The sequence below is a fragment of the Gymnoscopelus braueri genome (assembly GCF_963280865.1).
Source record: "Gymnoscopelus braueri genome assembly, chromosome: 23".
In the NCBI taxonomy this organism is placed as follows: Eukaryota; Metazoa; Chordata; class Actinopteri; order Myctophiformes; family Myctophidae; genus Gymnoscopelus; species Gymnoscopelus braueri.
In genome coordinates this window covers 2130532-2144161 of record NC_137625.1, presented here as the reverse complement: position 1 = coordinate 2144161, position 13630 = coordinate 2130532, and the positions used below count along the sequence as shown (strand labels likewise).

Sequence of the window (13630 nt, the reverse complement as noted above, 5' to 3'; positions counted from 1 at the left end):
AGTTATGAATGAGTACATAGTGGTTGTTATGTACATAGTGGTATAAATAATAATAATAATAAATGTATTTGTTTAGCACTTTTCTCAAAGCTTACAGATTGCTTTACACAGCAAATATGACAAATAAAAACAGATAGTTGAAAGGCTCATTACTAAATATCACACATCAAGCATGTTGATTGTAAGTGAAATTCCTTTTTCTACAACCACTTAGTTCAAACTCCATTCACATGAAATAGTGGATCATTTACCTGCTGGATAGGGCTCCCAATTTCCAGTGAGAATGGTCCAGAGGAGCATGCCGTAACTAAATACAAATATGTTAAAAAAAGGTTTGAAACTGTTTTCACATAATAAATAAATGTACTGACTATATCAACAGCATTCCTTCAAGAGTTTACCTGTAAATATCATAAGAGCGGACAGGACGGTAGTCGTCCTGTTCAAAGGCCTCTGGGGGAGTGTAGGCCAGAGTGCCTCCTTCATCACCTTTGTTGCTGGTATTCAAAACACTGGTGGACACCATAGACAAGCCAAAATCAGCTATCTGTTAAAAGAAAGAGGATAAAAGAGCATTTTAGGCCTTCCTGCTTTGATTTAAGCCCAGTGAAGAGAAGCAGTGAGGGCAAATGGCATGGCAATATGCATCATGGTCTGAAATCTGAATCAAACCCTTGAGGTTACGTTGTTAATTGATAGAGAAAAGTGGGTGCTCAATTAGTTTTTTATTTAAATCATTGTTTTTCAGAATCACCATTTTACACAAATGTGGTCGCGGCTTTACATGATAGATATAATAAGGCATAGTAATAATAATAATAGTCATCATCATAATCAGAGTTGTCAGGGAGAAAACAATGAAATCATAAATAATAATAATAATATAATGGGGATTAACCCAATTATCATATTCACAACAATATGTAAAAAGAGATAAATTGACATTGATCAGCCACAGTAATTACATAATAATAATAATAATAATAATAATAAATACATGTCATAATAAATACATAATAATAGTAATTACATAATTACAGTTCATGTATTATGCAGTAGACCTATTAAAGGAGAATTCTGCCCTAGGCGTTTCCTTACCTTTATTTGAGGTTGTAATCATACGTGTGGTCCGGGACCCCCAGTTCATAACGAGTGATGTTATGATTTCGGGGACCCCGCCCCCCACAGCACAGAACAGGAGTTTTTAGTTCTTGGCTAAATCGGGTTATTTCTGTCTCTGGAAATAGTTTTTTCTTGTATATATCTGTAGTGTGTGGTCCGTCTGAAGTCGGTGCTATGCTATTGCTACACGGGCGCCGCCATTACTGTTTACAAATCACATTTTTACTGAAATCACGTTTGAAATCTCGTCTCGCGATACTTCCGCCTTCCGTCCGGACCAATGGCGGGCGGAAGTATCGCGAGACGAGATTTCAAACGTAATTTCAGTAAAACTGATTTGTAAACAGTAATGGCGGCACCCGTGTAGCAATAGCATTCTAGCGACATCAGACGGACCACACACTACAGATATATACAAGAAAAAACTGTTTTTGAGCGACAAGAAATAAAAACTCCTGTTCTGAGCTGCGGGGGGCGGGGTCCCCGATATTATAACATCACTCGTTATGAACTGGGGGTCCCGGACCACACTTATGACAAGATAACAACCTCAAATAAAGGTTAGGAAACGTCTAGGGCGAAATTTAAAGGAGGAGTTCACCCACAAAATTACTTATTTTCTATCAATTACACACCCCATGAAGCCTTGATTTCATGGATTTATTTTTGTTTTTGTGGCATTCCTAAGACAATAATTTGATGACCGTGTGTATTTCCGGTAGGAGACACAAATAATCTACTTTGCGTCTCCTACCGGATACATTAGCCGGTAGGAGACAGGAATCAAATTATTAGCTTAGGAATGCGACAAAAACAAAAAAGAATCCATGGATTCAAGGCTTCATAGGGTGTGCAATTGATAGAAAATAAGTGATTTTTTTGGGTGAACTCCTCCTTTAAGTGTGTGTGTTAAATGTGTTTCTTGCTTGGCAACCATAGAAACCTGTATATGCCCTAAATCTAAGCTCCCATAGTAACAGAGACAGATATTATAATACAAAAAGGTTATTCAAAGATCGTTCAAAGGGGGGAAAGATAGAGACATGTTTAGCCCTCAGTAAACAAGGAACCCTTTCATTCTATTTATTTGGGCAATATTCATATTTTTCAAGTAATTCAGAAAGGGGTTCCAGGAAACATAGAATGGTCTTTTTGACCTCTAGATTTTTTCCTGCTTTTGCCAATTTTCTTTATTGATATAAATCAATTCAAAAGGGACCTGAATGGATACACACGTGGGCGTGCGCACCCACGCACGTTTGTGTGTGTGTGTGTGTGTGTATGTGTGTGTATGTGTGTGTGTGTCTGTGCGTGGGTGCATGCGAGTGTGTGTGTGTGTGTGTGTGTGTGTGTGTGTGTGTGTGTGTGTGTGTGTGTGTGTGTGTGTGTGTGTGTGTGTGTGTGTGTGTGTGTGTGTGTGTGCATACCTTGACATCTAAGTAGGCATCCAGTAGTACATTGTCTGGTTTCAGGTCCGAGTGCACAACCGGTGTCTTCTTGCTGTGAAGGAAGTTCATGGCCACGGCCACCTGGTTGGCCAGACGGAAAGCCAGGGCCCAGGGTGGAGGCCCAGCCAGGGCCTTCTGGAGGGACAGCAGGGAGCCTCTCTCCATCAGCTCCATTACTATACCATGCCTCTCCATACAGCCCAGCTTAGGGACAGGGGGAATGCCCTGGTACATCCCATAGACCTTGGGCACAAACGCAGCAGTGTCCATGTGACGAGCCTCTCGCTCCAGAGCGGTGGACCAGGTGTCAGAGCTACAGTTTAGGACGAGAAAGACAGCAGTTAGAATCAGTGGTGTAAAGTAACTAAGTACATTTACTCAAGTACTGTACTTAAGTACATTTTTAGGCACTTTTACTTTACTGGGGTATTTTCAATTGTCTATAGTTCTACTTCTACTCCACTACATCTCAGAGGCAAATATTGTACTTTTACTCCACTACAATTATTTGAAAACTTTAGTTACTTTGCCGATATAAATGATTACGTTATATAACATACATTAACCACTTCAGCCCTATTTTATACCTAGGCTATTTGAAAATAGCAGATCTACAAGCTCACAACGCGTCGCATCGCGACGCGTTGTGAGCTTGTAGATCGGCTGTTTTCAAACATTTTTGTACTTTTACTTTTGGTACTTTAAGTACATTTTGATGCCAATACTTTTGTACTTTTACTCAAGTACATTTTTTATTCTGGACTTTTACTTGTAAGGGCGCGCTCCCACCGCACTTTTATTTGACCTCTGGGGCAGAATCTGCCAATGCTTTGTCAATGCAAATGCATGGATTCTTGGAAGAAATCCGCAAGACCATGAATCCACACATTTGAATTGACAAAGCATTGGCAGATTCCGCCCCAGAGGTCAAATAAAAGTGCGGTGGGAGAGTTGGCTGGCCGCTGTTAAACGCAGGTTGTGCGCGGCCACAGTTTTTTGCAGCCAGCGGATTCTAAAAAACGCTGTGACGCACCTGTAACTCACACTCAAGATCGTCCCCGTAGCCCGCACCGCCTGATGCCTTGAGCACCATGGTGCTTCCTGAATCTTGGGACGGTCCGCCTTCGACTCACCTGATTGGACAGAGGGAGAAAATCAGCGCCTGCCTCCAGCAGTTTTCTGCTTAGTCGCGGAGAGCAGATAAACGCAAGGTCTGCGTGACAAGCGGAAAAATCTAAGGGCGTGCTCCCACCAAGAGTTGGCTGGCCGAGTGGCCGCTGTTTGCAGAATCTGCCAATGCAGTGTCAATGCAAATGCGTTGATTCACGCAAGAGCAGATTTTTCCGCTAGTCGTGCAGACCTTGCGTTTATCTGCTCTCCGCGAGTAAGCATAAAACTGCTTGAGGCAGGCGCTGATTTTCTCCCTCTGTCCAATCAGGTGAGTCGAAGGCGGACCGTCTCAAGACTCAGGAAGCAACATGGTGCTCAAGGCAGCAGGCACAGGCGGTGCGGGCTACGGGGAGGCTCCTGAAAGTGAGTGACAGGCGCGACACTACCGTTTATGTGAGGCTGGCTTTGATAGGACTGAATATTATGAAATATGTGATTGATTAGTGTGAAAGAATCAACCATGTTGCTGATAAAAGTCCTGTAATAATTGCTTTTTTATAATATCCATCATACCCAACATGAAGCAGCTTGATGGCAACGTCAAAGCCCCAGTCCTTGTGGCTGGCCTTGTAGACACATCCAAAGCCCCCTGAGCCCAGCTCTTTCCAGTTCTCCAGACTTTCATCGCCAATCGTCTCTCTGTCCTGGGCTGCCATCTCTCACCAAAGGACAGAACCACCAAAGATTCAAATCTAGAGGGCAGTAAGGTATAGGCAAATTAATATGACATCTTTCCATACTGAAGCAACCAATTAATCACATACACGTACAGTACTTGTCTGCTGACAATGAAGCGTTCAATGACAACGTTTCCTCTGGCAATAGGGTTGCATAGTGCTGATGCTTTGTCAACCCATTCAATCCGGGGATGCATCTCTGTCGTTTTAGATTTATTTGACTATTCAAAAATAGCAGATCTACAAGCTCATAGCGTGGCACCGAGTGCCGCGCTATGAGCTTGTAGATCTGCTACTCTTTGAAAAATCGTGAAAATGTGTACAAATCTTTGAATACATATATATGTTTTTAAAGCTAAACCTTTGTAACCCAAATCTTTGCTTCTGGTCGATTCTACACAGTTGTTTTTTTTTACTTGCTATAATCAGTGGAACTCAAACTTTTTCATGTCAAGGACCCCCAAAATGATATGATTTTGCCACGGACCCCCATCTCAAAATATGTTGTTGTGGGTTAAAGTGGTACACAGATGCGTTCCCGGACTTAATGGGTTAACTCTGTGGTCACATTATCCGTTTTTCTTAACCGCTCTCTTAAAGGCTTCCAGGTACCAGTTCTTATGTCTTAACCGCTCTCTTAAAGGCTTCCAGGTACCAGTTCTTATGTCTTAACCGCTCTCTTAAAGGCTTCCAGGTTACAAGTCCACCTTCGCAATATATTCATTCATTCATTTATAGGCACTAGTTTTTGGGGCCCTGGGGCCTTTGCCAGGGTTTTGACCCACACACACGCACACACACACACACACACACACACACACACACACACACACACACACACACACACACCCTGTGTGTGTGTGTGTGTGTGTGTGTGTGTGTGTGTGTGTGTGTGTGTGTGTGTGTGTGTTGTAAACGGTGTGTGTGTGTGTGTGTGTGTGTGTGTGTGTGTGTGTGTGTGTGTGTGTGTGTGTGTGTGTGTGTGTGTGTGTGTGTGTGTGTGTGTGTGTTGTAAACGGTGTGTGTGTGTGTGTGTGTGTGTGTGTGTGTGTGTGTGCGTGCGTGCGTGCGTGCGTGCGTGCGTGTGTGCGTGCGTGCGTGCGTGCGTGCGTGCGTGCGTGCGTGCGTGCGTGCGTGCGTGCGTGCGTGCGTGCGTGTGTGTGTTCAGTATGCATTGTCAGTGTGCTTGATAACAAGTCTCAACATGGCAGCAAAGCCAATCAAATCAGTGATTGGATCCTTGGATGATGAGGTGTGTCATTGTCATTGTAAACTGATTGATGATTGGGTCATTAGGTGATGATGTCATTGTAACCTGATTAAAAAGTAAATCACTGTATTTTAAAGACGTCTGAAGTGTTACGTACCTGAAAATGTATTTTCTGTTTATCTAAGAGCTGGAGAGACAAGAAGACTCATGTCACTGAACAAACACTTGATAACAATGATCAGAATTTAGTGCTTTAACCTTTTAACAAGAAATGTTTTGTTTTAACCACAACATACCACTTACCCTACATTTAAAGGGATAGTTCACCCAAAACAAATCTTTTGTTCTATGGATCAGTCACCCCATGGAGACTTGAATTCATGGATATTGTTTAGTTTTTGTCTCATTCCTAAGACAATAATTTGATGACCAGTGGACCGGTAGGCAGCGGTTCCGGTAGGAGACACAAAGGAGACTCTTTGTGTCGCCTACCGGAACCGCAGCCGGTCATCAAATGATTGGCTTAGGAATGAGACAATGGGGGTGTGGTCTCCATGGGGTGACTAATCGATAGAAGAAAAGTCATTTTGGGGGTGAACTTTCCCTTTAAGTAAAAGTAGCAATACCACAATGTAGAAATATTAAATACTAGTACAAAAGTATTGGCATCAAAATACTTAAAGTACCAAAAGTAAAAGTACTCATTTTGCAGAACATTTTCACAATTGGTCAAAATCTTTCAAAAGTTGCAGATCTACAAACTCACAATGAGTCACATCATGAGGCATTGTGAGCTTGAAGATCTGTAATAATAAAGCTAAAAAGTTACTTTTAATTAAAGTTTTCAAATAAGTGTAGTGGAGTAAAAAGTACAATATTGCCAAAGGCATGACAAGAGTCTATTGTAGCGACAATGTTTAGTTTGTATTTCAGGCCAAAAACAATATGAAGCAAAGCCTACAGTGAAGCTCTACATTTACTTACATTAAATAACTATTGAATGAAATACATGTTCACTGAGCAGCCTTTATCAGTAGGATAAAGAGTTAAGGAAGAGTTGACAGAGCGGCTTAGCTAGCATACAATGTTGCCATTCATCATTCATCATTCACTATGAATGATGAATGGTGTATATATATATATATATATATATATATATATATATATATATATATATATATATATATATATATATATATATATATATATATAACAATCACTTAAATGGCAAAAGGAAAAACCGAAGACAATTCTTCTTACTTACTTGACTTATCTTGAGTAGGATATCCAACAGCGGCTGGGTAGAAGAAACTAACAGCTTCTCAAAAGTAACTTTTGTAGTAATTATAACAGCTCACCCGTTCGGTCAAGTCCTCAAGCCTCAATGTATGAACTGAGGTTCATGATCTGCTATTTATACTGTTTATATGTGCTGCTCTCTCTTTCTCTTTGATTCAATCATTTACAGTTCTCTGACAATCACATTGATCAAAGGCCAGTACTATACTTTTACTTCTACTCCACTACATCAGAGGAAAATATAGTACTTTTACTCCACTACAATTATTTGAAAACTTTAGTTAGTAGTTACTTTATAACTTTATTATTACATTATAAAATATACATTAACCGCCATATTTTATACCTAGGCTAATTCAAAATAGTCGATCTACAAGCTCACAATGCGTCGCATCACAACACGTGTTCTCTCTCTCTCTCTCTCTCTCTCTCTCTCTCTCTCTCGTGGAACACAACAATAAAAATAAAACTACGTCGGTACAATTATAACAAAGAATAAAGACATGTGTAAACAGAGCTGTGTTACAATGCAACTTATAGAAAACTATCTTACAAAACCAGTCAAATTGTGCATTTTCTGTCAGAAAAAAAGTTATACATCCAAGTAGGAAAAGTTAGCTTGGGAAAAACATTTGAAACAAATGGCATTAATATTTGTTTATGTAAGTTTAGCTTTCACTTCACTTTGAATAAAACCTTTGGGACAAATAGCAGAAAAGTTTTCATAATGTGTATCAGTGGTTCTCAACCTGTGGGTCAGGACCACCCCCGGGGGGGTCCCCACATATCTTTTTGTGGGGGTCCCCCATATGACAGTGAAGTGGCAAATTAAGGACTTTTAAGATCCTTTTAATACCTCAAACAAAAATAAAGAAAGAAAAGAAAAAGACCATTACTGCATCAAGAGTGATCAACAAACTATACTATAAAAACTGGTCAAACATATTGGCACATTGTCAAATAGTGTAAGAAAGAGGGAACAACTGTGAAAATGGCTGATCTACAAGCTCACAACGCCTCGAGTTTATCTGTGGGACCAAGTCTAACTAAGTGTTTGTCACTGTGTGTGTGTGTGTGTGTGGTGGGGGGGGGTGCAGATATAAATTATAACATTATAAAACATACATTAACCACTTTAGCCCAACTTTATACCTAGGCTCTTTGAAAATAGCCGATCTACAAGCTCTGTTGTGAGCTTGTAGATCTGCTATTGTTGGCTCAGCCCCCCTTCCCCCCAACTGCCCCGCTGATGGCCCGTTAATTAATGGCTGTAAAGAGGCTCTGTCTGTCCTCAGCTGTGGACAATGAGTCCCTGATTGGCCATTCATAGTCTACTCAACTACTATGAGTCTTTGAAGGTGTTGCTCTCACAGGAATAGGCCTAATATGGACATAGCAATGCTAATAAACCATATTTTAGCTACAGCTCAAAAGTGAGTTTCATTTCCCTTACAGAGTGAGGAATATTCTGGATGTTTTTCCCATTTAAGAAAAGCATTGTAGAAAGTTGTCTACACTACGTTCTCTAGAGTTCACAACTTTTAATCTCAAATGTAATCTCTCACACACACACACTCTCACACTCTCTCTCACTCACACACACACACACACACACACACACACACACACACACACACACACACACACACACACACACACACACACACACACACACACACACACACACACACACACACACACACACACACACACACATGGAACGAGATCCCAGCATTGCTCAAAGTACAAAACAATATCTGGCTATATTTAAATCTGGACTCATTCTACCTAGACCGTAATATCAAAACTGCACTCACAGGTCATTTTTTGAGACAGAAATGAATATATAATGCAATAGAATTTACATTTAATGTTCAGGTGTGCTCATTCTATGACAGAATTAAAGTAATACATAAAAGGTCATTTGATTTAACATTTAAAAAAATGCCCTGCTAAATAATGGACACTATCACAATGACAAGGCCGGAAAAAAGGCCACTGTTTCCTTGAGTTGCTGTACGTCTCTTCCTATGCCCCTCCCCCCAAAAAAACTATCTTTGTTTACATTCAGTTTGTACAAAATGGACATTTTAAAGAAGAGGGTTATTCCACTGTTTTTCTCTCTCTCTCTCTCTCTCTCTCTCTCTCTCTCTCTCTCTCTCTCTCTCTCTCCCTCTCTCTCTCTCTCTCTCTCTCCCTCTCCCTCTCCCCCTCTCTCTCCCTCTCTCTCGCACGTCAAGTGCGCTGAAGTCAGTGACAGCGTTGCCATGTCCGCTTATTATAAGCGACTTTGGGATTATTTTTCTGTAAAGTTGCTTGAAAGTGTAGTTGCTTTTTTGGCCTTGTTTCCTAATGTTGTTTGAACCAGTTGTTCTCAAAAATGTTCATGGCAAGGACCCCCAAATTAATATTTGTCCGCAGAGGCGCAGACCTCCCCCTTCTGAAAATATGTTGTGCCATAGACCCCCATACAAGATCTGCGTGGATTTGGAAAATATTTCAAATTGTTTTCCCCCCAAGATTTCTTCTTTAAAAATAGCCTATCTACAACGTGAGCTTGTAGATCGTCTATTTTCAAGTATCCAATGTATTTGTATATAAGCTTCATGCATAGTCGCTTGTTGGGCTTGTTTTCACAAACCTGGTTGCTTATTTCTCTCGCAAAATCTGGCAACACTCACAGACAAACACATACACACACACACACACACACACACACACACACACACACACACACACACACACACACACACACACACACACACACACACACACACACACACACACACACACACACACACACACACACACACACACACACACACACACACATACATACAGATCGCTCGCTCTCTGTGTGTCTCTCTCTCTCTCTCTATCTCTGTGCAATAGTCTCAAATAAACAGCCCCCTTCGAGCACGCTCGCTCACTCTCATTCTGTTTTATAATAATGTTTAACTTAATACAGGTCTGGACAGTATGCGGGGGATCTGTTTGTTGTGGTCAGGTCCACCGACCTTCCATAGCCACGGTGGCTGTAATGTGCTCTCATTGGCTGTGGCGCTGATCTCCTCGCAGACCCCTTTCATACTGTATGATACTGTGAGATGTCTAGTCGGCGACATAGCTGAATATCTAACAGGGTAGTTATCTGAAAACGGTCGGAAAGCCATCGCAGAGCGGATAATCGCGGCTAGATCGTGTCGCGGAGCCTTTCACACACAGCGAGCATTATCTCGCCGATCAAAGGCCGATCTGCTTCAGATCGGGAGGTTTTGTCGGCGAGCGCCAAAAAAGGTCGCCGACAGCATTATCGGACCAAATATCCTGCAGTCTGTACCTGCCTTAACAGGCCGATGTGAAAAACTTGGGACAGAGGTTCTGCTCTGGCCTCCAGGCAGTGTGTGTGTGCACAGTTTCATGTTGATCGGTTCAAGCAAACCAATTGGGGGAAAAATAACCCAAAAAGTTTAGATTGCTTAAAGTGAGTTTGTTTGCCACAGAGTAGATAGTAGCCATGAGTATAAAGCAACACTAAAACAGAAAAGGGAAAGTTTAATCAAAGTTAAACATACCTAATATACATACACAACTACAGGTTGTCACAACATTAGATTGTAGGCTAACTATCAGCAATGCAGCCTATAGCTGTGTGCAGTGTTCACTCATCTGTATCCACAGAATCATTGAAGACCACTTTGCAAAAAGCAGTGGTGGAAAAAGTACTAAAATGTTTTACTTAAGTAAAAGTATCAATACTGCAATGTAGAAGTACAGTACAGTTACAAGTTAAAGTCCGGAATTAAAAATGCACTTGAATAAAAGTGCAAAAGTATTGGTATCAAAATGTGCTTAAAGTACCAAAAGTAAAAGTTCTAAAATGTTTGAAAATAGCAGATCTATGATGCGACGCGTTGTGAGCTTGTAGATCAGCCATTTTCAAATAATATGTGACGGTTGCAGCCAAACTGACATTGACATGCTGTGGTAATGTAGAGGTGCCTGTATTTTCATTTAATGACACTTTAGGTAATAAAAACACGGATTAAAACTGTTTTTTATTATTATTTGTTTTTATAATGCTGTACAGAACCCACAAGGAAAATAAGTTATACAGGAATACAGTGATCAGCTTTAGGCCTACAGTTAAGCGTATTTGATAAATGAAAGGTTTTTTAGAGTAAAGTCCATTAATTAGCATTTTAAATGCACATTATCCTGTCAAGATAAAGCTATCTGTGTTTACCTGAAAGCATGCCGACAAAGAAAAAGATAAATGGATCATCTTTGACCACATTCAGACTCTGATGATAATCTGATGGCTATTGGCTAACTGTTAAGTATGATGACATGTAATGTATATTTATAGTACAATAGTTTTTTTTTGCTTTACATTATATCTGTATAGGTGACAAGCTGCCCCTCCTTTTCACTGCTAATGGTAGTGATTCCTTGTATGTAAACAACAACGTAGTTACAGGGTCATTTCTGTTCAAAATCCAGCCTAGTCAGCCCGGTTGAGCGTGCTGACGGTAGAGCTCATCACACACACACACACACACACACGCACACGCACACACACACACACACACACACACACACACACACACACACACACACACACACACACACACACACACACACACACACACACACACACACACACACCTATAATTTCAGGTCTGAACAGTAAGCACACTTGGGGCTGCATGGTGATACAGACCTGGATTCATTCTAGTGGAAAAGACAAAAAAAAGGCTTCATAAACGGGAATGGTTCCCATGAGTTTTCATAGGCTTTCATTACAGAGTTAACCCAGGAGTAAATGGAGCATTATTTAGAAATCTGCTACAGAAGTGGTTCCCAACCTCTTCATGGATCAGGGCCCACTTGAAAATCTCGAAAAGCGTTCGTGGCCCACCCGTCGGACCACCGCATCGGACCACCGCACACGGCAGCCATTTGGCTGCTGGTGGGCCGTGTGCATTTTCAGAGCGTTTTAATGATCAATCAATTGATGGAGTTACGGCTTGGATCAATACTTCAAGTTCCTATTTATTGGCATCACAATGAAAACACTAGGAGTCGTTTTGCCAATTATTTGGGGGCCCACTTGCAACCAGTGGGCCCCAGCCCACAGGTTGGGAATTGCCGTGCTACAGTTAACCACATGAACCCTAGTGTCCCTATTGTTGGGCAAACTTTTGACAAAAACAACCGATCAACAAGCTCACAACGTGTCTCTAGCTTGTAGATCAGTTATTTTTGGCAAAATGTTGAACGAAAAAGGGCCCTGGGGGACCCCGGTCAAGAATGTATAGTAGGGTGACCATATTCTGAATTCCCAAAAAGAGGACACCTAACGAATGCACGTGCGGTTTTCCCCTGGATTTGTAACTTTTGGGGGGTTTTTTTGGTTCCTTAATTCGGTTAATTCGGTTAATTCTGGGCCTCTTTGAGGTACTGAAAAATATTGCTTTATAAATCATAAATTTATTTATTTAAAATAATCACAGCTTAATAATTCAGCTTTTTAACAAAATAAAATAACATCTCTCTCTCAACAAGTCTTATCTTAGAACAAGTGAGGTACCCCATTATTCAAAATAACCTCTCTCTCATGTCTATAATCATGTAAAAATGTAAACAATGCCTCAAAACCTGTTAATTAAACAAAAGAAAAGTAGTGTTCTTCAATGTTATAGCTCATTCTTCAAAATAATGTCTCCTATGGCTAGTGTAAAAAATATAAATAATGCCTCAACATTTAAACAAAAAGAAAAGAGAGGTAGATAACAAAATAATCACTCTCATACAAATATGCTCTATAATATGTCATGTTAAGTTCTGTATGAACATTCAGCTTTTTAACAAAATAAAATAGAAGAAGTCTCGCCTTGCACAGCTTTCTTGTGCTTTGTTGTGGCAATATGGGCTTGCAGGTCTGACGAACCTTTATTTGCCACGGAGACATATGTTCCTGCTTTGCAAACAGTACACTCTGCTTCACATTTGTCACGACCCAGACGAAAACACGGGTACTTTTTGCGCATTTCATCTGTGAAGTTGTATTTGCGTTTCGGCATTTTCTCCGCCTCTGTCAGTCTGTGTAACTTTTCTCAGTCGGGAAGCAATGAATGACAGGCAGCGCTGAGCGCTATGTATGCTGTTCAGTGTGTGTCTGTGTGTGCGTGAGTGTGTGTGTGTGTGTGTGTGTGTGTGTGTGTGTGTGTGTGTGTGTGTGTGTGTGTGTGTGTGTGTGTGTGTGTGTGTTTGGTTACGTGTGCCTCCAGCCTGTCAGCAGCAGCAGTGTTGCCAAGTCTCGTGAGAGAAATAGGGAAACATTCCTCCAAAACAAGCCAGAAAAATTTTGTTTTTGAAGTTGCGGTAAATATTCGGACATGGCAACACTAACAATGTGAACAACTCGTTTACAAAAACGAATTTACAAAACCGGGGTTACGGAAGTACCATAGTTAGCGCTTTCATTGTAAAAAAATAAAAATCCCAAAACACCGGACATTTGAAGGATTTTATAAACCCCCCCCGGACAGGCCGGACAGCACCCCAAAAGAGGACATGTCCGGGTAAAAGAGGACGTATGGTCACCCTAATGTATAGGGCTTAAGACGTCAGGGGTCTTCAACGTTTTCGGGCCAAGGTGAGAGAGAGATGAAGCTCTTTTTTTTCTTTTTTCCCTCTAC

General features: G+C 41.0%; 1 protein-coding gene across 1 annotated transcript; it reads right to left on the bottom strand.

The window, feature by feature from the left end:
- Positions 1-243: 243 nt before the first annotated feature.
- LOC308079162 (receptor-interacting serine/threonine-protein kinase 3-like) lies at positions 244-4396 on the bottom strand (the record flags this gene model as incomplete). The annotated part of the gene is made up of 4 exons (XM_080420542.1): positions 244-307; positions 402-547; positions 2550-2883; positions 4254-4396. 4 exons carry the CDS (start codon positions 4394-4396, stop codon positions 244-246), a joined length of 687 nt encoding a protein of 228 aa, XP_080276668.1.
- Between the last annotated feature and the right edge of the window lie 9234 nt (positions 4397-13630).